We start from the raw sequence: 20,653 nt of genomic DNA on the forward strand, positions 1-20,653 counted from the left end.
TATATAATACTTTTGGGGTGTTTTTTGTAAATTTTTAGGGGGCTTTTTGTAAACTATTGTAGGCTTTTTGCAAACTTTTTGGGAGCTTTTTGCAAATTTGTTAGGGCTTTTGATAAAATACCAACAAAGATAGGAAGATAAACAAACAAAGACAGACAAGTTCATGATTGAACCATTTGCAAATCTGGATAAAAGTACATACCTCACACACTTGCAAAATTAACCTCAGATTTCCAAACCAAAAACCAAAAGATCAATAACAACAAAATTGCGAGAATATTTAAATGAATCAAGATAGAAAACACAAGGTATGTAAGGATCTGTATAAGATCAATAACTTGATATAAATGCCATCATAACTATCAGCAACACGATCACGATTAGTAAGGACAATCTACTTAATTACTTGAAAAACTAGAAGAGTAGTAAGTTCGTCTATAAACAAAATAGTAGCACAACCATAGTCCACTTATTTCCCATCTTTCAAATGTTCAGGCATGAACAGAATCATGAAAGAAGAAAGAAAAGACCAGAAAACAAACATAACACTCAGTTGGACTCAATAGCAACATTAAGTGTACTGCAGCAAGCCTCATATGTGCGTCTTCATAGCAAGGGTTAGAATCCGAAATCACCATAGAGACCTCAATATTTCCCCTGCATCAATCATCCATAGAATTAGTTAACTTTGCCACAAACTTATGATATTCGTCATAGTAATGAAACACATAAGAGCATTAAATCAGCAAAAGGGAAATAAGGCTGGTGGACTACTCTTAACTCTTAACTCAGTTGACATCATTCTTGTAAAACATGACACAAGTTCAAAGGGGTAGGTTCAGGTTAAGATTCATGCAAATTGATTTATTCTAGATAAAGCTGGTACATGAATGAGATATGAGTAATTCAGACCTGACAGGACTCCCACCAAACAAGACACAACACAGGTTCGAAGCTAGTTGGTTCAGGTTGAGATGGACACCAAGTTATTTATTTATTTTTATAAAAATGAAAGCTCTGAATTCTATGTAAATCCTACTTGATACAGGTAGCTAACATAGTTGCACTAGTGACTAAACTGGTTGTTGATTGATATACATGTCTAATACCAGTAAAATAGGTGTAATGTATTATGTAATCAACGTGAGCTTGTATTAAGAAGCAAGCATTAAATTGCATGAGAAGCAAACTAAGTGCTAACAACATGCTTGTTTATCAAAATAAAGAGTTATTATTTGATGACGTAGCTCATTGAGGAAGGTTGAGCTGAGGGATCCTGATCAATTTACAAAAATTAATCTGATAGATCAGTTACTTTAAATTTGTTACAGCTTGTTGCTTCTTGCTTTTGGATCGGTTACTTTAAATTCTGATGATTATTTTTTTATTTTTGGGCCACTCTTTTAATTGAGTGAAGACGGAGTTTGATTACGACGAAGTTCTTTGTTGTCTTGAGCTATAAAATTTTGCTAGAGAATTCTGTTGAAGCTCTTTATTAGGAAGAGCTTGGTGACCTTTAATAGAGAAGGCCATCCATCTCCATCTTTTATTCCTCTCTTTCAATGTGTCTATTCACTAGATTATGTAGTTTGAGGAAAAATGACATACTTAGGAGCTAAAAATTGAAGAATATGTATGTAAAATGTACAAAACATGCACATACCAAGTCCAATTGCATCCGAACCCTTCATGATCCTCAGCCTCCTACAGGTTGCAGTGAACATGCTGCAACGTCAAGAATATTAGTTAGAAACAAATTATCAATTTGAAAAGCCATAAATGTATTACAAATATCTTGTTATGTGATATACATCTTCTACTTCTCACGAAACACAAGACTGTAATCAAAATCCATCATAATTTCAATCATTTTTCAACTTTAGTTTTTCCCTATAGGGAAGCATGCTGCTAAGAATACGATCCTATTAAAACTAACAGCAATGAGACAAAACTACTAGAAACTGCCTCACAATTTAAGCATTCTATCTAATGTATTAATGGTGACTAGTAGGCACCGCCTTTGTAGTTCGACCACCACATTTCGACCTCCACATGCAAATGAAAGAACCCAAAACAGATACATAATAATTTCAGGACAACGTTACATGCGGAACGGATTTCGACAATCCGCATGCTAGCCCGACTCAAACGGTAGTCGGTAAAGGCTAATCAAACCCGTTGAAGGCTGGGGGTTAGCCAAAAATCCTAAAGTCAACACCTAACACATGTCGCCGGGTAGCCTATTCCCGTAACAATGGCAAAGTCTATGTATTCGACATCATAGCACGAAGCCTAAGGGAGTTCATTCCCTTAGCACAACATTACATGCGGAACGGATTCCGACAATCCGCATGCTAGCCCGACTCAAACGGTAGTCGGTAAAGGCTAATCAAACCCGTTGAAGGCTGGGGGTTTGCCAAAAATCCTATGAGTATTATGGTCAATCATTTCAAACGTGATGAGGAATCATAATAAAGATAAAATCCCTAACTCCCAAAAAATCCAAACTATCCCAGGAATTACGCCTCAATCCAGCTAAATGCACAAAAGATTCAACCTTTTATTATAAAATGCCATAAGCCCCTTTCCTCATAAAAAAATCAGAAAATTGGGGAAAGTTACCTGCTCAGGCGAACACTGCTCGATCCAAATAGGGCACTGCGATTGGACGCCATGGACGAAGGAATCGACACCAGAACAAGGGCAACGAGACGAATCAGCGATTGAGGCAGCGGAGGAGGCGGAGGAGGATCGATTGGCGTCGTAGGTTTTGGGTTCAAAAGGCACTTGAGGCGGCGGAGGAGGAGGCGGAGGAGTGATTGAGATCGGGATTGAGGCGGAGGAGATTGGGATCGGCTCAGTTGCCCTAGAGAGAGAAAGAGGAGATGGGATCGGGTTTTGTCTTGTTTTCGTTTTGGGTATACGGCTGGGCGGGCAAACGGGCAAATAAGCACTGCCCATTTAGTGCCCATTTAGAGGAATATAACATGGACCCGCCCAATTAGACTCATTTAATTAAATGGGTGGGTTTTGGGCGGGTCAAATAATGGGCGGGTCGGGTGGGTAAATGGGTATGGGCTAAAATTGACATCCCTACGGTCCACTATAGCAGATTGTGATTTTTGCATAAAAGTCCAATTCATTTTTAAGCAACCAAGTCCAAATCCGGTTCCTTGCACACATGTGATTTTCAAAAATTAATTCTCTTATTTCTTCATTTACTCAAGGGACTTTGTTGAGAGATGAGATTTTTGGGATTTATTCTTTATTAACCTGCAATTAAAGATAAAAGCAATTATTAGTATTGTATTTATTCATATAAAATAGATAATGAGGGTATAAAATTGTAATAAAATGTGATTATCACTTTCTTCCTTACTAATTTATATTTTTCTAATTTTTTCCTACTCCTACACTTTTGTCACTCTTTATATAAAGTTTTCTTCTCTCTAATAATATTTTGCACACTCTCATTCCACCACCAACTCTCTTTACCGTCTAGGAGAAATTTTGTATTTTTCGAATATGTCAAGGCAACGTTAGCCATGATGGTGTAATTTTGGGAGGGTTGAGGTTAAAGTTCTTTAAGGGTTTTTTTAGTAGAAAAAAAGATGTTTGGCCAGATAATGTGAAAAACTGCTCAAAATGCAGTTGGTTTTTTGGAATTAAAATAGTTAAGGTAGATTATCTGCAAAACTCAAGTTAGGGGGGTTTTCTGAAATTAACCCTTTAAAAATAAAGTTAACTAGAAAAAAAAAGGGTAATTTAATATAAAGCGTTTACTCCCAGCTAGCCCCGCTGTATTATCAATTTGTTCCTGCTTACTCACATAAACTATTTTTGATTGGTCTTATCTCTCCCTCTAAACTATTAATCTCCTTGTTACCTCCTAAGCTATTTTCAATCTCATTTTACCCTCTGAACTATTAATCTCCTCGGTACGATGTGCTACCGAAAATAGTTCAAGGGATAAACAAGATATTAAGTCAATAGTTTATGAGGTATATTGAGACTTCAAATATTTCAAGAATAAGCAGTGACTAACTTAGTAGTTTAGGGGGGCAGCAAGTAGAGTTTGAAGTCAATATATAATTACAAAATGACTTAACTTGCATCCACGTCAACATTGACCCAAAAAATACTAGAACTTCTTCACCAAACTATCACAATTTTCGTAAACTGAAAAGAAAAAAAAAAGGAAACTAAGAAACCAAAATCCACGTAGCTTATACCTATTATCTAACTACACCCTCTCTAATTTGTCAGCCTTAACAATAGGATTGGCCTTGGCCAGCGAATCTCTTGCAGCAGCCTTGAAATCAAAACTGCAACGATGCTCCTCTGGATGTCGATGCTTCGTACAATATACATTGCCACAACGACAACTGAATCCTTTCATCAAACCGATCTTCTTATTACAGCATCCACATCGATCCTCGGGCTTCTCTCGGGCATTTGATTCATCGAAACCTCGAGCGGGAGCAGCAGAGGTCTCCTTCCTACCGCTGTTAACTGATGTGTCAGCAATCTTTTCGGGGGTCGTAGTAGAAGCTGCCGGTATCGATACTGATGATGCTTGCCGTTTGAGTTCTTGAACGCAGGCGTGCCTGTAACACTGGGAGCATAGATTCCGGGTCTCTGCACGCGCGAAGAATCCACAACCGTTTGCGCATAGGCGTGGACTGTTGCAGGTTTCCTCGGAAGCCATTGTAGAGTACCTGCAATTAAGAAAGAACCAAGCAAACTGTGAAATCTTGGAGGGAAGAAAAAGTTTTAAAAAAAAAACTTTATGTGCTGTTTCTATTATTACGACAAGAAGTTGCATCACCTTAGATTGCGAGAAGAGATGGAGACGAAGGGAGATTAAAGAGTAGAGGACGAGAATTGAACTGATCGATCGATTGGAGAAGAGCACGAATTAGAGATTATTTATAAGCAATCGAAGGAGTCCTCTACATGTTGAGAGCTGCTTTGCTGAATCCTGGGAGGAATATGATTCTTTAGTTTCCTGGAGATTGTGATCCGACAGGAATAGGATTTCTATCGTGGAGGGGATTTTGGACTCTTGAGGTTATAAGAACACCTGTTTATGATTTTTTTTTTTTTTTTCTTTTTCTTCAGGCAAGGAAACGGATACATAGAATCTTTAAGTAAGTATGCAAACTTTTAGTTTGCTAAGCTTAGACCCTAACAAAACCAAAATTTTGTTTTGGCGAGCGCATTAGATGTGTAAAATCATCAAAGATCCGAGAAGACTTTTAAAAGATTACTTGCAATAACTAATTCCGTAAAGAATTATTCTTGAAAAGTAAAATTAAGAGATTTTATCTGAGCAAATTGCAGTTGACAAACAAAGCTTTCCGGAAATAATTTAAGATTTCAACAAAAAAAAAATGACTGGTTTTTTTCCCCCACCTCCAAATGAGTCATCAAGACAAAAGATAAATTAAATATACACAACACCCCTGTATGTATGTAATACATTTTTTAAGCCATTCAAATTCCATAGACATCCAGTCACTTGTAGAATGTACACAGCAGATACAAAAGCCCACGGCCGTCTTAAGTTTGTCTCAGTAAAATATATCATTTAACAAACAAAAAACCCAGAGCCAAACAAAACAAAGCAATTGTGCGTCACGAATCTATTTGATCAAACTGGGTCTCATATTTGCATTGGATAGTCAAGGAGAAGTGTCACCACATTCTAATATATAAGTAAAATCTTTTTATCACATGAATTTACATAGTAAAATATTTGATATACAAGGTACAAACTTTGGAATGAATTGAATCAACTCCGGTGACTCTTTCTTCAGTAGACACATATAACGGGATGTGTTTCATGAAACCGGAAAAAATATTTCGATACAGTGCTTGTGCCGCTAAGGGAATGAATTTTTCGAATTAAGGGAATCATGTTTGACCTCTAGCTTCGATCCAAAATCCAAATTTTGTACATGAGATGCCTCTGCTTCAGCATGCCAACAAGATGCCAGGAAAATATCTCATGGAAGTCTTTTGGAAATCCTCAGTATGTCAGCTTCTCCCATCTATGTTTGTGGAGTGAACTACCTTTAACATTACTGTAGGAAAAAATCTACCCGCGTCCATATGTACTTCTAAACGAACAACCTGAAGATATTGATGGGGAAATGGGGGGAATAAGAAAGTGTTTTTTCTCTCAGCGTGGAACTAATGTTTAGGTAAATTTTACAAAACTGGCATGAACTTTGGGTAGGTTTTGCACAAAAACTACCATAAATTTTTCTTTTAGACAAACATTAACATACGCTTTCAAAGCTGCAGAAAGTACCATGATTGGAGATGGTTGCCAATGTATCCAAGGTCTAAATCATCCTTTTATATATATATTTATAACAATCTAACAAGCCACAAAGTTGATAAGGATAACAATGAATATACACGAGGAAATTGACCAAAACATGTCATATGTGAAGCATGTGATAAACTTCCCTAAATGCAGCTAGGTTAGTGAAGTGGGGAAAAAGAGAGTGATTCTATCTAACAAAAAGATAAGTTATAAAACCTCAAAGTTCAAGCTAGTTTTGCGAAATTTACCCTTCAACGGCTTATAGCATTAAGAACTGTTGAAGGGCCATAAAAAGTAGTTAGTTATAAAACCTCTTCAATGACTTTTGCCTTCCATGGCTTCCTTCTTCACGGTACAACTAGGGCATAGGAGGGGACCATCCCAAGGTCTTAATCTCCCAGGTTGTGACAAACCGGCATGTACAGAGATTCCCTCACCAGGTTTCATCTCAACTTGACATACAGCACATAGAAAGAGCTTGAACATATTGCATATTGGATACTCTATATCTAGCCTGCATTAACACAAGAAACATTCATAATCATGATGATGAACAAACATCTTTAAATAAAAATCAAATGCAGATGACTAAATTAAGCAATCTAACGGCTACATTATTAACTTCTAATGCAAAACATAGTAAAACCTCTGACAAAGCATTGCAGATCCATTTTCAAATATCTCCTCCACGGTGTCAACCTCAGAATAATCTTTATATGAATAGGATGATGACTCAGATGACTTTTTACGGAACATAGCTTTAAACATGCCCATCCCTTGCTTTTTCGGTGGTCGAGGAGGGGATATTTTTTCTGGAGGTAATATGTCAACCACGATACAGGTAGTATCATCTTTTAGTCCCTTAAACTGTACAGCTTCCTGCAAATCAAAATAATAAGTGAGTAACAGAAACACTAGCTGAGGCTTAAGAGAAGGTCAAATTGTGGGTACTTTAACAATTTGAGCAGCTGCCACCTCTGCTGGCAAACCACGAGAACAGTTTAATGCTGATTCGAAAGATAATGCATCCCATACGCCATCACTTGAAATGATAAGCCGACCACCAGCGTTTGATAGCTGTTCAAATCACAAGGCATCATAACTCAGAGTGCTGCTCTAAGTAAGAAGAGCAGACATGTATACACATGCATGTACTTATGCAGATAAAATGCACATGCATGTACTTATCCAGCCAAAACACAATAGATTAATTCTACATAATAGATTAATTTTATCTTCCGAAAGGTTAATAAATGCAAAACGATCACATGTATACACATGCATGTACTTATGTAGACAAAATGCACATGCATGCAGGTACATGCCTTTTTTTTGGGTCCGAGACTCTGAATATACATTGGTTAAAAAAGTTTATTTTCAGAACAAAAGTAGGTTTAAGTTTAAATAAGTTGAAGTGGCTGCATTTGTGGTGACAAAAACAGCCTTATGAGTCATTAGGAGTACATTTGTACTGATATGGAGCTTGCATGCTGCTGATTTTGATTTGTTTAAAAACCTGAGCACAGTTTAATCTGCATGAGACACATTTGGTCATGTTGCATCACTCAAGCATAATTGTATACAGAACAATTTCTAGAGTTCACCAGGAAATTGGGTAGAGTCAAATCAGTCAAAGCAACAGTTATAATTACTATATAAGTATATTGATTTCAGAGGAAAAAAAGGGTTAAAGCTCAATTACTAGTATTAGTGTATTCTATTAGTCGCACCAATTTTTCATGCATTCTTGAACATGGTCATGTGATCAAACAAGCTGGATTTAATCCCATATCCATCTATCTACCTGACAGACCTAAGTAATAACAAAATATTGACAGTTACCTTATCGATATTCACCATAATAGAACACGGGTCACAGGTCACAGCAAACAATGCATCGTATCTAATCAGTATTGCAAAAAATATTCCGATGCAACAAGCCAACAGCTAACAAAATGTTACTGGCTTTTGGTTCATAAATTCAGTAAAAATTAATAAAATGAACACCAGTTTTGGTGATGAAGGGGGAAAAAAGGATAACTTGTAATAAACCATGCAGAAATCAGGATAATGAACAAACCTTCACTTGCTTCACATGTGGAATAGGAACAATGAATTCACCAACATCCATATCTCCAATTGACCTTGATAGACACAAGCCACCTGGCCAACACCTGAGAGGGCCAATCTGCACATAAATGTTTGCTATCATGTCAAATTTAAATAGCTATAATTTAACCATGCTAACAGATAAAACTTGCTTTAGTACAGATTATGAAAGAAACATTGAAACTTCATAAGGGTCAGAGTGTTTGCCAATTGAAGCAAAATACAAAATGAATTAAGAGAAATGTGAATCCTGTCATGGATGAGGCAGTTCACTAAAAGATAGCGCAAAAGAACTTACATGTATTTTAGTTGAAAATAGGATCAGGGAGTAATTTTTGATATGGCGTGAACAAGAGCGAGATAGATCATATACTGGGCCAGTTACGCGGAGTGCCTGATCACAGCTGATGGAGCGTTATGAGATGATGGACTAAAGGTAAACGTAAAGGGGACATGGATTGAGAGTGAAAAAAAGATGCTTCAATATTAGTTTAGAAGAGATGAAGGATTTGAATTTGAGTTATTGACTGTTTATTTTGTAGGGATCTTGAGAGCAGTTTTTGGTGTACATCACATTCATGTTAGCTTGATGGAAATGTTATTTACTGTTATTGCTAACTTGGAAGGTCATTCACTTAAAACATGATTGTAGGTACACAAGTCATAAACAAAAGGTAGATGTGAACAACCCCCGCCCCCCGCCCCCACCCCCACCCCCCCAAAAAATAAAAATAAAAATAAAACTGTAGGAAATGGTATGATAAAGATTAGATTATCAGATGCATGCGTACACGTGCACTTGCAAAGCCTGTATGAGGAGCATATGTGCCATTTCACTTCGCGATAGCTTACTATTAGCACTAACCATACCCTAAAGCCAACACATTTACATGAGACTCAACTTCATAGTCAATTCAAGTTTTGATAACATTAGTTTCGGCGGAAGCAGTTAGACAGTCGAGCACAAATACAAAGTCAACGAATCAGCAAATGAAAATGGAAAAGAAAAGAGATCACTTATAAAGAAGATCTCAATAAGCATACCTCCGCTCCACCAGCAACATTCAGTCTTCCAACTTCACCTCCACTTGTAGTTACCCGCTCAACCCTGTGAGAAAATAAACATTGATAAGAAATAATTGTATACAGCATTTGAACAAATTTAAAGCAGCATTTGTCTCAATCTTACTCTTCTATGTTAACATCCAGCCTGTGATCTGCTGATAGACAATAAATTGAACCTTCAGCAGATTCAAGTATGCACCGTGAATCACCAACTGATGCTACCGTTACCACCCACCCATCTAATATCACAAGTGTAACAGTTGTTCCTGAGGTCTGTGCTGCAAAAATATCAATGTTATGATTTTAGATATGTAGAGCAGGAGTTGCAATTAGGACGAACATCTTAGAAATCAACAACTGCAATTAAATAATAAAACCTAGATTTTAAAGTACTCGCTAACTCTATGAGCCTCCCCTTCTAACTATTATTATCTAATGCAGCATATCTTGAAATTTCCGGTTTACAGGCAATTATGCTAATTGTAACCTGAAACCCAGCATTTGTAAGGGGCTACCAACTGTCAAGTCTTGGTCTTGGATTTCCAGTCAACAACATGACAGTATGAAGATTGCAAGAATAGTTGGAATATGCAATACCACCAACCTATATGACATAGATACTTCAATCAAGGAGCCGTACTCACGTCCGAAACTTGGGTATTTGAATACTTGGCAGATACTTATGCTATGCTAGTTTCACATATTTGAATGCTTGACAGGTCTTGGTCTTGGATTTTTGTTTTGTTTCTGGGTTTCATATTTCAATCAAAAGAGAGAGAAACAAAAAGAGGGGGGGGGGGGGACAAGCTTTCACTTTCATGAAGTTTTAACAATCAACGGACTCTCTGGATGGCAGGAAGATCGCCGGAGGAAGGAACATCTGCGCTTGAATCTGAGGAGCCGTACTCATATTCAATACTTAGATATTCGGATTATTAACAGATACATGTGATATACAGTTTCACATATTTGGATACTTGGCAGGGCTCGGTCTTGGATTTTTGTTTTGTTTCTTAGTTTCATGTTTCAATCGAGGGAGGGAGGGTAGGGAGGGAGAAAGGAACAAGCTTTCACTTTCATGAGGTCTTAACAATCAACGGAGACTCGTTGGATGACAGGAAGATCGTCGAAGGAGGAAGGAGCAGGTAGGCTTGAATCTGGGCAAGAATGGCTGCGGACCTGCGGTTGAAGGAAAGATAGAAGAGGAAATGAAGGGACAGATGATGACGTGGAATTTTAATTGACAAGTGTCAGTAATTAAGTAGTTAGATGTATTGATGATGTGGTACAGTAGATATAATGGATATTTTCTGCCTTAAAAGGGATTTTGTATGTTATAGAGTAGAATTTTCGACATTTGTATGTTATAGAGTAGAATTTTAGACATTTGTATGTTATAGAGTAGAATTTTAGACATTTGTATGTTAAGAGTAGATTTTTAGACAATAGAACTTGAAGGCCCTTAAAATATAGGGTTAATTTAGGAACAGACTTTAACTTGGGGATTTTGCAGAAATTTCGATACTTTTATCGCAGAACCCCCAAATGAACCCCACCCACCCAAACTATGTTATATTATATATCACTTAAGTTGACATAAGTTTCTCTCTCTCTCTCTCTTCTCTCCTCTTCTCTCTTCTCTCCTCTATTGTTATATATTATATTACATATATATATAAATTATATATATATATATATATTATTTATTTATTTATTTATTGGGGTGGGGGGTTACACTCAATTTTTGGATAAGAATATGCCAAATTGACTCGTCACAAACAAAGCTTCTACATTCCTTAAACCATGTCTGATTATTAGAAATTAATATGTTTCCTTAATAAATATCAACTGCGATATTGTGAAATACATATCAAATCTTTTTAAGAAATTGCAATCACCATTTCCATAAAACATGCAAGTGTAAGCATCATCTATTGCTACATTAAAAGAAAGGCAATCTTTTGATTATTTGTTTGCTACACTTTCTATGTTACATTTTCAAAAAGTTCCAAAACAAACCCTCACAACATACAATACGTCAAAATTAAATTAAGGCACAACGTTGGGAAAATAGAATAACTAGTTGTAAACATACAACAATCCACATTAACCCCCCACCCCCACCTCCACCCCCTTTTACTAATGCGTGGCTTGTCCTTCCTCACACTGACACTCTCTGGCTTAAACCTCTCTTGCCCTAATGCTCATTTCCTCATTCCCTCTCTTTCTCTCTCTAGATGTCTCTCTAAGTTTATGGCTCCATCTCTCCCCAGAAGACAGTGAGGTTATCATATGTTTTTATGGGATTTTATTCTTTTTTGCAGGGGATTAAAATGCTTTATTGATTTTTTATATTTTGTGTATGAATTGATGCTAACTATTTGTTCTTGATTTAGGGATAGGGATGGATGAATCCTACACTTGCATGTATTACCTTCGAATTCGGGTAAAGATATTTTGTAAAATTTATACTTTTTATAGGAACTTTTGAGATTATAAATGCTTGATATGAAATATTTTAATTCTATGAATTGGAAAAGCAAGTGTATATTTTTTTCCTTTGCATCATGCACACATCATGTGCACCGGAAATCTAGCCTGATTTTTAATAAGAGATGTTACTTTTGGGTCCAAATCGGTATGATCAATGGAACAAGTACTGTGTTGCTTACTTAGTTAGAACCCTAAGAAAATAACAAATATAAAAATATTGTATCATTACATACTTATCAGATGAATTAAGGATAAAAAATCTCTCATGTCATTAAGTATAAATCTCTCATGTCATTAAGTATGATTATGTCAGAAACTAATACAATATTATATAACACCATGCTTGCATGAACATACCTTTCTCCTGAAAGTCTTTATCCGTCTTGACAAATCCAGCAACCAAAGCTCTTGGTAAAGCAGCCAACCACTCGTCCCTGCTAAGATCCGAAGGAATGGCACCTACAACATTATTCAAAAGGTTCTCCTTAACATATATAGCAGCTGCAGATCCGTTATGCCCGTCAAACAGCTGCGTAGAAAATAAGCACCATCAAAGTCTAGGTATCACATAACAATGGTACAGTGGAAGCCTACTGAAACTATACAGGATGTGTATTAACAGTAGTATTCCGGGAAAGCATCTAAGCAGGAGTACTGTGATTAGAAAAAACACCACAGTTGTTGTTCTGAAGTCAGAACAATGGGTAGCAATCATAACATACATTTTCTAGTTTGAAATTTCAGTGGTATGGATCACCCAAGAAAATAGTATGATGGAATTTGGAAGAAAAAGAAAAAGGAACCAATATGTCAACATCAAACACAATTTTCCACAATCCAACAAGATAAATACAAAGAGATACATTTTCTTATTGACATTGTACTGCCTAATGGTGCTAGCCACTTATATTAAGCGTGATATTTCAAAACACTTTTATAGCGCCACTTGGAAAGCGCTAGTCTTGATTCGCAAAAATGAAATAGATAAATGGCAAAAATGGCCATATGCCCTTAATCAAGAGAAGTCTAGCCATCTCAAATCAAAACATGAGGTATATTCTGACCAGTAAATAAACCCCCATTGGCTCTCTCAGTCAAATGTTAACGTCTATAAGTTAAATATGCTCCAATATCATCACCAGAATATACTTCGTGTTAACGTCTATAGAGTTCTTTGCAATCAACTTAATCGCCCGAATCGTACATTCATAAACAAGCTCATTTACCCTTTTGTTCAATTAAACCCCGGTACACCACCAATAAAACATCTAGACGAAGAAGAAATCTCACGGAACTCCTCATCTTCACACAAAATTACAATCACATTAACAAATTTTTCTCCGGTTTAAACCTAAACATGTCATAGGTCGGCAACCGGAGCAAAAATTGCAGCTTCCAATCTGGGGGAAAAACAAAGAATAAAAATAAAGTAAAAAAAAAGAGAGATTGATCGAAAGTGGCGATCTCATCCCCACTTTCAACTAAAATTACCTTATATCGTTCCATATCGTCATACAAAAATTACAACCAAACATTAACATGTTTTTTAACAGATTTTAATTTTACTATTTTAAAATTAAGCATGCTTATCCAATTACCCCGACAAAAATCCCATCGGTTGACCTCAAAAACCTCAAGAAGATCAAGAACAAGCGAATTACCCCGAAAACCGAGAAAGTGCTGATCCCATCGCCAGGAACTCGCTGGCACTCAGTCTTGAGGAAAGTGAAGTCCTCCCCTTTCTTGCTCTGGCTCGCTTGGCCATGGAGCACGTCCGGCTTCTCGGTCCTCCTCATCCGCTCGACAGCCCCTCCTCTTCAGCAGCACCGCCAGCGGCCACGCAGCCCCCATCAGCCGCACCGCCGGCCATCAGTCCAATCAGAAACAGCTCTCGATCTCAAGAAACCTAGCTTTCGAGAGACCTAAGCAGACATCATGAGCGGCGGCGGCGTTTCTTCGGACCGATAAATTACCCCAAAATTATTTAAAAAATAGGAGTGGGGCGAAACTGTTTTTTTTTTTTTTCCTTCCCTTGTTCCCTGCTTGCGGTTGAGTCCGGCCTCTGTTGTGTTTGCTGCCGAAACGGCGGAGGGGCTAGCGTATGCCGCGGGGGCCCACCTGGGCCTAACGTGCGCCGCGAGAGGAGGCCGGGATGAGCTGGCGTCGCATGGGAGAGGGGAGGCGGTAAGATGCTCCGCGGGAGCAGGAAGCGCGTTGGGATGTTTTCAGGGCCCGGATGCTTTTGGTTTCGCTACAAAAGTACGGCGACATTTTCCTCTTTTAAACCGTATATACATCAAGTGGGAAAAAATTTCGGAAAATTGTGTGAAGGCCCTAAAAACAAAATCTTCATGCGCTTCAGCCCCTTTAACTTTTCCCCACACGGTTCAGCTCTTAAATTTGAGAGCTATATTCTGCAGCCATCTTTTAGCAATTGTTATATGTCAACTAAGCATAGACAGAGAATAAAAAATAAAGATCCCTGTAATGCCCTTATCTCATCTATTCTTTCATGTTAAATCTAAAAGCAAGTTGAATTAGATTTAACATAAACCGAATTAGAGTTAACATGAACCGCATTAGACTTAACATGAACCGAATTAAATTAGACTTAACATGAACCGCGTTAGACTTAACATGAACCGAATTAAATTAGACTTAACATGAACCGAATTAGACTTAATATGAAAGTATATTTCATATTAAGTCCAATTCGGTTCATATTAAGTCTAATTTAATTCCTTTTAAGTCTAATTTAAATCATGTTATACCTAACACGACTTGTTTTAAATCTAATTTAATTCATGTTAAGTCTAATTCAACTTGTTTTAAGTCTAATTTCATGTTAAGTCTAATTCGGTTCATGTTAAGTCTAATTTAATTCCTTTTAAGTCTAATTTAAATCATGTTATATCTAATTCAACTTGTTTTAAGTCTAATTTAATTGGACTAACATGAACTAGATAAATCTAATTTAATTCATTTTAAGTCTAATTTTAATCCACTTTCATTTTAAGTCCAGTTTGATTCGTGTTAAGTCCAGTTTAGTTCGTGTTAAGTCCAGTTTAAATTATTTTAAGTCTAATTTAAATTGTTTTAAGTCTAATTTAAATCTTGTTAATACTAATTTAAATCATTTTAAGTCTAATTTAAATTAGACTTAACATGAAATTAGACTTAAAATAAAATAAAATAGACTTAACATGAATTATATGTTAAGTCCAATTCGGTTCATGTTAATGTTAGCCTTGTTAGGTCTCATGTTTATAAACCTACTTCCTAATCTTGTTTTGATGGTTACAAACAATCTCTAACAACGTGTGTCGAGTCTTTGCATTTGTTTTGTTAGGTAATCTACACAAATATTAGTCGGGGGTTGGATAGAATTGCGTCATAACGATCATATCAAATGGAGGTTGGCGGAAATAGTTGTTACGAAGCTATTTACACTTCAAGTCATATTCAAGATCAAGTTTCATCCACATTCAAGACAAGCTCATTGACAGGTAATAATTGTTAAAAGAGGGCTGCAGAACATAAATCTCCAGTTTAATGGCTGAACCATATGGGAAAAAGTCAAAGAGACTGCAACACATGAAGATTTTATTTTTGGAATATTGACACAATTTTCTCAAAATAGATATGAAAATCATATTTCCAAATACAGTTTGAGTATTGATAAATAAATAGTTTACTATGGTCAATCGATGTGTGTGTAAGAATAGTATTTGCTCCTTATACGTATGATGTTGGTCGGGTCATTGTGCAATTCGTAATAAAGACATAAAGCATATGGAAATTCTATTTCTTAGGGGCTGTTTGTTTGCCTAAAAAAAGAGGGAAATCAAAGAAAAAGAAACCTATTTCTAAGAAAAATAAGTTTTGGGATTGTTTGGTTGGCTAAAAAAAGAAGGAAATCAAAGAAATGGAGATGAGATGAGATGAGTTGTCACCTTATTATAGGATGATGTGAGTGATTTTTTAAGAAAACTTGTTTTGATGTTGTTTGGTTGGCGGAAAAAATAAGGAAATGAATTATAAGAAACATATTTCTTGTATTATGTTGTTTTCTTTTGTTTGTTTATTTCTTAAAAATAAGAAAATAGATGAGATGAGATGAGTTGTCATTATATTATTGGATGATGTGACCCACACTTAAGGAAATTGTTTTCCTAGTTTTTTGGGAGGAAAACAAAGAAATGAAATGTTAATGAGATGAGATGATTTGTCAGAATCTTATTGGATGATGTGAGTGATTTTTAAATATGAGATGAGATGAGTTGAGTGATGTTGTGGATGAAAATAATATTTTATTAGATGTGGTGGATGTGATGGATGAGTTGTTGGATGAAAATAATATTTTATTAGATGTGGTGGATGAGTTGTTGGATAAAAATAATATTTTATTAGATGTTGTGGGTGAGTTTTAGGGATGGAAATGTGTGAAATTGTACCTTTTAAAATTTCTTGGTTTTCATTTCTATTTTTTGGTTTTTTAGGAAATAACCAAACAGGCCCTTAGTGTGTTTGAGTATAGACAAATAAATAGAACACTATGAAAATTAAAACTTAAAAAAAAAATCATACCCTCTAATGGCGCTAAGTACATTTTTTACATGGGTAGGAAAAATTATGCAGGAGATATTTTGTCAATGAAAACTATTGTACACGCTTTTAAGAGGTTTTTTATAGGACATTAAAAATTCAAGGCTAAAATGCATTTAAATACCTTATCGTTTCTAAAAAAAAAGCACTTATATATCCTAAGTTTCAAAACGGGATGACCTGTTGTAACTCATTGTATTCATCCAACACGAAAACTGGGAGAGAGAAGAAGTGGGGGGGGGGTTTTGGGGGGGTTAAGTAAAACTAGGTTATCACTACTGTAAAAGTTTTTGGGCTTTAACAATGGGGGGTTATTTAGGCAGAATGGTATTTATGTCTTTTAAGGTTAAATTTAACGTCATTAGGCAAATTCACACGACGAACAATTCAAGTTTTTTTTTAACTCCGTTTTGAAACTTGGAGTATACAAGTGATTTTTTTTTTTTTTTTTGGAAAAACAATTAAGGCTTAAAATGCAGTTTAGCCTGAATTAAAGGGGATTTCTTGATAACTGCCAAATTAAGGGGATTTCTTGATAACATACTATGTCATACTAATTCCTCACCTCACTACGTTAATAGTTGGAGATATCAGCCGAGGGTCCAAATGGACAAAAGCAAATGGATCCCAGTGAAGAATCCAAATGCCTAATGGTGGGGTCCGATCATAATACTAACCCACATCCTTGGCTTCCAAGTGGAGCGCCGGGATCTATAATTTTCCGTACTTATATATCCCTATTTATTTTTGGCAGTATATAAAATATACGTTACGATTCTCAAAACTTGTATTTATATACCATTACTTATTTTGTCAACACTCGTATACAATGTTTTAAATACGTGCACTTAAACACCCACAAGTTTGCATAATTAAGGTTATTTAAGTACACATTTTTAGAACTTTAGAATATATAAGTGCACGTTTGTTATAACCCCTAAAAACGGTAAATATTAATCTCCACAGAGAGGTCGACACGTGTCTTACACTTTACCTAACCAAACTAATTCACAATCAAGATAACGTCCGACTTGGCACGGCCGACTTGATTGGCTGACATTAGGGCTGAGCATGGTTCGGTCCAAACCGAAAAAACCGACCGAACCAAACCGAACCGACCCGAAAAAAAGGGCTGAGCATGGTTCGGTCCAAACCGAAAAAACCGACCGAACCAAACCGAACCGACCCGAAAAAATCAGTTTTATGAGTAGGACGGTTCGAGTCGGTTTGAAAACTTTTTAACCCGAACCGACCCGAACCGACCGAATATAGTGCAATACTACCCATTGTGATCTTAAACCCTACCCGACTCGTCCCCAAAGAGTCAAAGACTCAAACCCTAAACTCATTTTCTAAATCATTATGGGTTGAAAACAATATCATTATATCAGTGTTTAATGCTTCATAATCTCCTACTTTGTTGATATCTTTTTTTTCTTTAACACGGTTTGTTGTTTGATAAAAAGTTTGATGAAGTTAGAACCGAACAAACCGAACCGAACCGCACCGAACCGCGTAACCGAGTCAAAAGGCGGTACTTCTCGGCCAACCTCCCAGTTGACCACCAGCGATACGACTCGGCCCACTTATCAGCCGACATCTCGCGTAACCGAGTCAAAAGACGATACTTTTCGACCCTGGACCTGAAGAGTTGAAAGACGACTGTTACCTCGAACCCCTGACCAGCCGACTACTCTCGCATTAATTGCCCTGACAACATTATCATTACCCAAGCCCCCATAGTCTTTGTGACTCATATCGGATCCAGTCATCACCAAGCACCTGCTGTCATTCCCACAATAAATGACCATGTGACTCACATCATCACCAAGTTACCTTCTTGCTCCTCAAACCCACTACAAAAGGAGCAGCACTGCAAGAGGTAATTCTCTCTGACCCTTTTTACGTAACTAAGCGCTAACCATATTACTTCTTCACTCAAGCCCAAAAAACTGACTTGATCGTCGGAGGAACAATTGAAGAACCCAACTCTGTTCTTTTACGAGTTCCTTTATGTGCAGGGAAGAATAGCAAGCTCCAGAACCATTCATCAGGAGAAGTTAGAGGACCCTAATAACTCCATAAACTTTCAGATAATCCTATGTTTGATAATTGACACCAACAATATTTTTTTAACTTTAGGGCATATAAGCGCTGCCAAAATAAGTAAGAGTATATAAATACAAGTTTTTAAAACTTCAAAATATATAAGTGTTGTAAAAAACAAGTGAGTTTATATAAGCGCAAAGTAGGGTAAATATCATCCTCTATGCAAAATCATGGGAGTTAAAAATAAAGGGCTCTTGAATAGTAAAGAAGAGGAAGATAATAATTTACATAAAGGGGAAAAAACCGATGTATCCCGAATGGTGATGTACACATCACTAATAAGAGTCGGGTAATTGTTATTGTCTATTAGTATAATTGTGATTAAACTGATAATTAATATATTGACATATGCCTACACTGCAAAGACTCTACTTATAAGTCAGGTATCATCTTCTCTTTTTTCTCTATACAATATTTTTTACAGCTTTCTCTATAAAAATTTTTAGGGTTAATTGTAGACAAACCCCTATCGTATTTGTTGAAGGGCCGACGGACCCTCCCGTGACTTTATTTGCTCTTTTAAGAGTACAGAAATTAGCAATTGAAGGTCTATTCACGTTCATAGAGCTACCAAGTGATCTACACGACTCTCTAAATTCTTTTTTCTCTTTAAGAGTAAAAACAGTTAGAACTTTGGGTATGTATTTTTTATTAGTTTTTATTTAATTAGTAAGAACACTCGTTCTTTAACAAATCATTAGAAATGCACATTTTCACGTAATGTGAAAATTGATATAAAAAAAAGTTGAGATTTTTAACTTCCAAACGTAAGTCATGTTTGATATGGATGAATAAAAAGTGGAAAGTTACATTCTATTCTCTATCAAACGAGAGTAATCATGTGTAATGATTTCCTCGCCCCGTGCTGGTGATAGTGGGCCCACTCAACACATGCCCGTCCCTGATCCTAAGTTGCAAGTTGGATGGTGTCGAGCTGTCCTTTGACCTCGGGATCCTTGACCACTAACCGTCAACTACATAATTTTCTTATCTGTGTATTTACATATTTTTCCAACAAATAATGTTAGGGGCACACCTAGCACTCAACACATGCCCGTCCCTGATCCTAAGTTGCAAGTTGGATGGTGTCGAGCTGTCCTTTGACCTCGGGATCCTTGACCACTAACCGTCAACTACATAATTTTCTTATCTGTGTATTTACATATTTTTCCAACAAATAATGTTAGGGGCACACCTAGCCCGACCGGGCCGGACACCGGCCCGGCCCGGATTTTTTGTTTTTTTATTTTTTTATTTTTTTTAAATTTTAAAAAACAATAAAACATAAAAATTATATTTATATAATAGTATATATATATTTATACTCTTATATAAATATAATTATATTATATGTACATATAAGTTTATGTTTATATATATGTATAGATATATAAATATATATTTATACTCTTATATGTATTTATACTATTATATAAATATACTTATATATGTACATATAAGTTTATGTTTATATATGTGTATATATAAGTATACTTATATACTAAGAGAGAGAGAATATAAATATATATATAAGAGAGAGTATACACTGTACACATATATAAGAGAGAGCATACTTATACATATATATAATTATATAAGAGATATAAACATATATAAGAGAGAATATACTTATATTTATATATACTTATATACTAAGTAGCCCAAAGTATTCATGTCATTCAATATATGTATATGTATATATATACACACACACTGACACACATATACATATATTATACATAAACAAATTGTAAATACTTATAGTAATTACATAAACAAATTGTATTATACATAAAAACACACACACATATAAACTTATATATACACACATATATTATACATATATAAGAGAGAGTATACTTATATATACTTATACATATATTATACATATATAAGAGAGAGTATACTTATACATTATACTTATATATATATATATAT

The 20,653-nt window shown here is 35.9% G+C and overlaps 3 protein-coding genes across 5 annotated transcripts; all 3 read right to left on the reverse strand.

Annotated features, from left to right (window-relative positions):
• Positions 381–2,994, reverse strand: LOC109845399. Its single transcript, XM_020414655.1, has 3 exons — positions 2,623–2,994; positions 1,664–1,725; positions 381–657 (listed from the first exon to the last, which is right to left on the reverse strand). The coding sequence occupies exons 1-3, from the start codon at positions 2,970–2,972 to the stop codon at positions 632–634; spliced, it is 438 nt and encodes a 145-aa protein (XP_020270244.1). The 5' UTR covers positions 2,973–2,994; the 3' UTR covers positions 381–631.
• On the reverse strand, positions 4,065–5,561 carry LOC109844803 (zinc finger A20 and AN1 domain-containing stress-associated protein 7-like). The gene is made up of 2 exons (XM_020413950.1): positions 4,829–5,561; positions 4,065–4,718 (listed from the first exon to the last, which is right to left on the reverse strand). The coding sequence occupies exon 2, from the start codon at positions 4,706–4,708 to the stop codon at positions 4,244–4,246; it is 465 nt and encodes a 154-aa protein (XP_020269539.1). The 5' UTR covers positions 4,709–4,718; positions 4,829–5,561; the 3' UTR covers positions 4,065–4,243.
• Positions 5,709–13,807, reverse strand: LOC109844801 (probable protein phosphatase 2C 12). 3 transcript variants are annotated; one of them, XR_002248119.1, is made up of 9 exons: positions 13,663–13,807; positions 12,359–12,530; positions 9,633–9,786; positions 9,488–9,551; positions 8,415–8,522; positions 7,286–7,411; positions 6,981–7,213; positions 6,583–6,848; positions 5,709–6,135 (listed from the first exon to the last, which is right to left on the reverse strand). XR_002248119.1 is itself a non-coding variant. In XM_020413949.1 (9 exons), exons 1-8 carry the CDS (start codon positions 13,795–13,797, stop codon positions 6,650–6,652), a joined length of 1,116 nt encoding a protein of 371 aa, XP_020269538.1. In that variant the 5' UTR covers positions 13,798–13,807; the 3' UTR covers positions 5,709–6,135; positions 6,646–6,649. The 3 variants fall into 3 exon arrangements, 2 of the variants coding, with proteins under 2 accessions (XP_020269538.1, XP_020269537.1); XM_020413949.1 differs by having other exon boundaries at positions 6,646–6,848; positions 9,633–9,781; positions 12,359–12,460; XM_020413948.1 differs by having other exon boundaries at positions 6,646–6,848.

This window comes from Asparagus officinalis, chromosome 6 (genome assembly GCF_001876935.1).
Source record: "Asparagus officinalis chromosome 6, Aspof.V1, whole genome shotgun sequence".
In the NCBI taxonomy this organism is placed as follows: Eukaryota; Viridiplantae; Streptophyta; class Magnoliopsida; order Asparagales; family Asparagaceae; genus Asparagus; species Asparagus officinalis.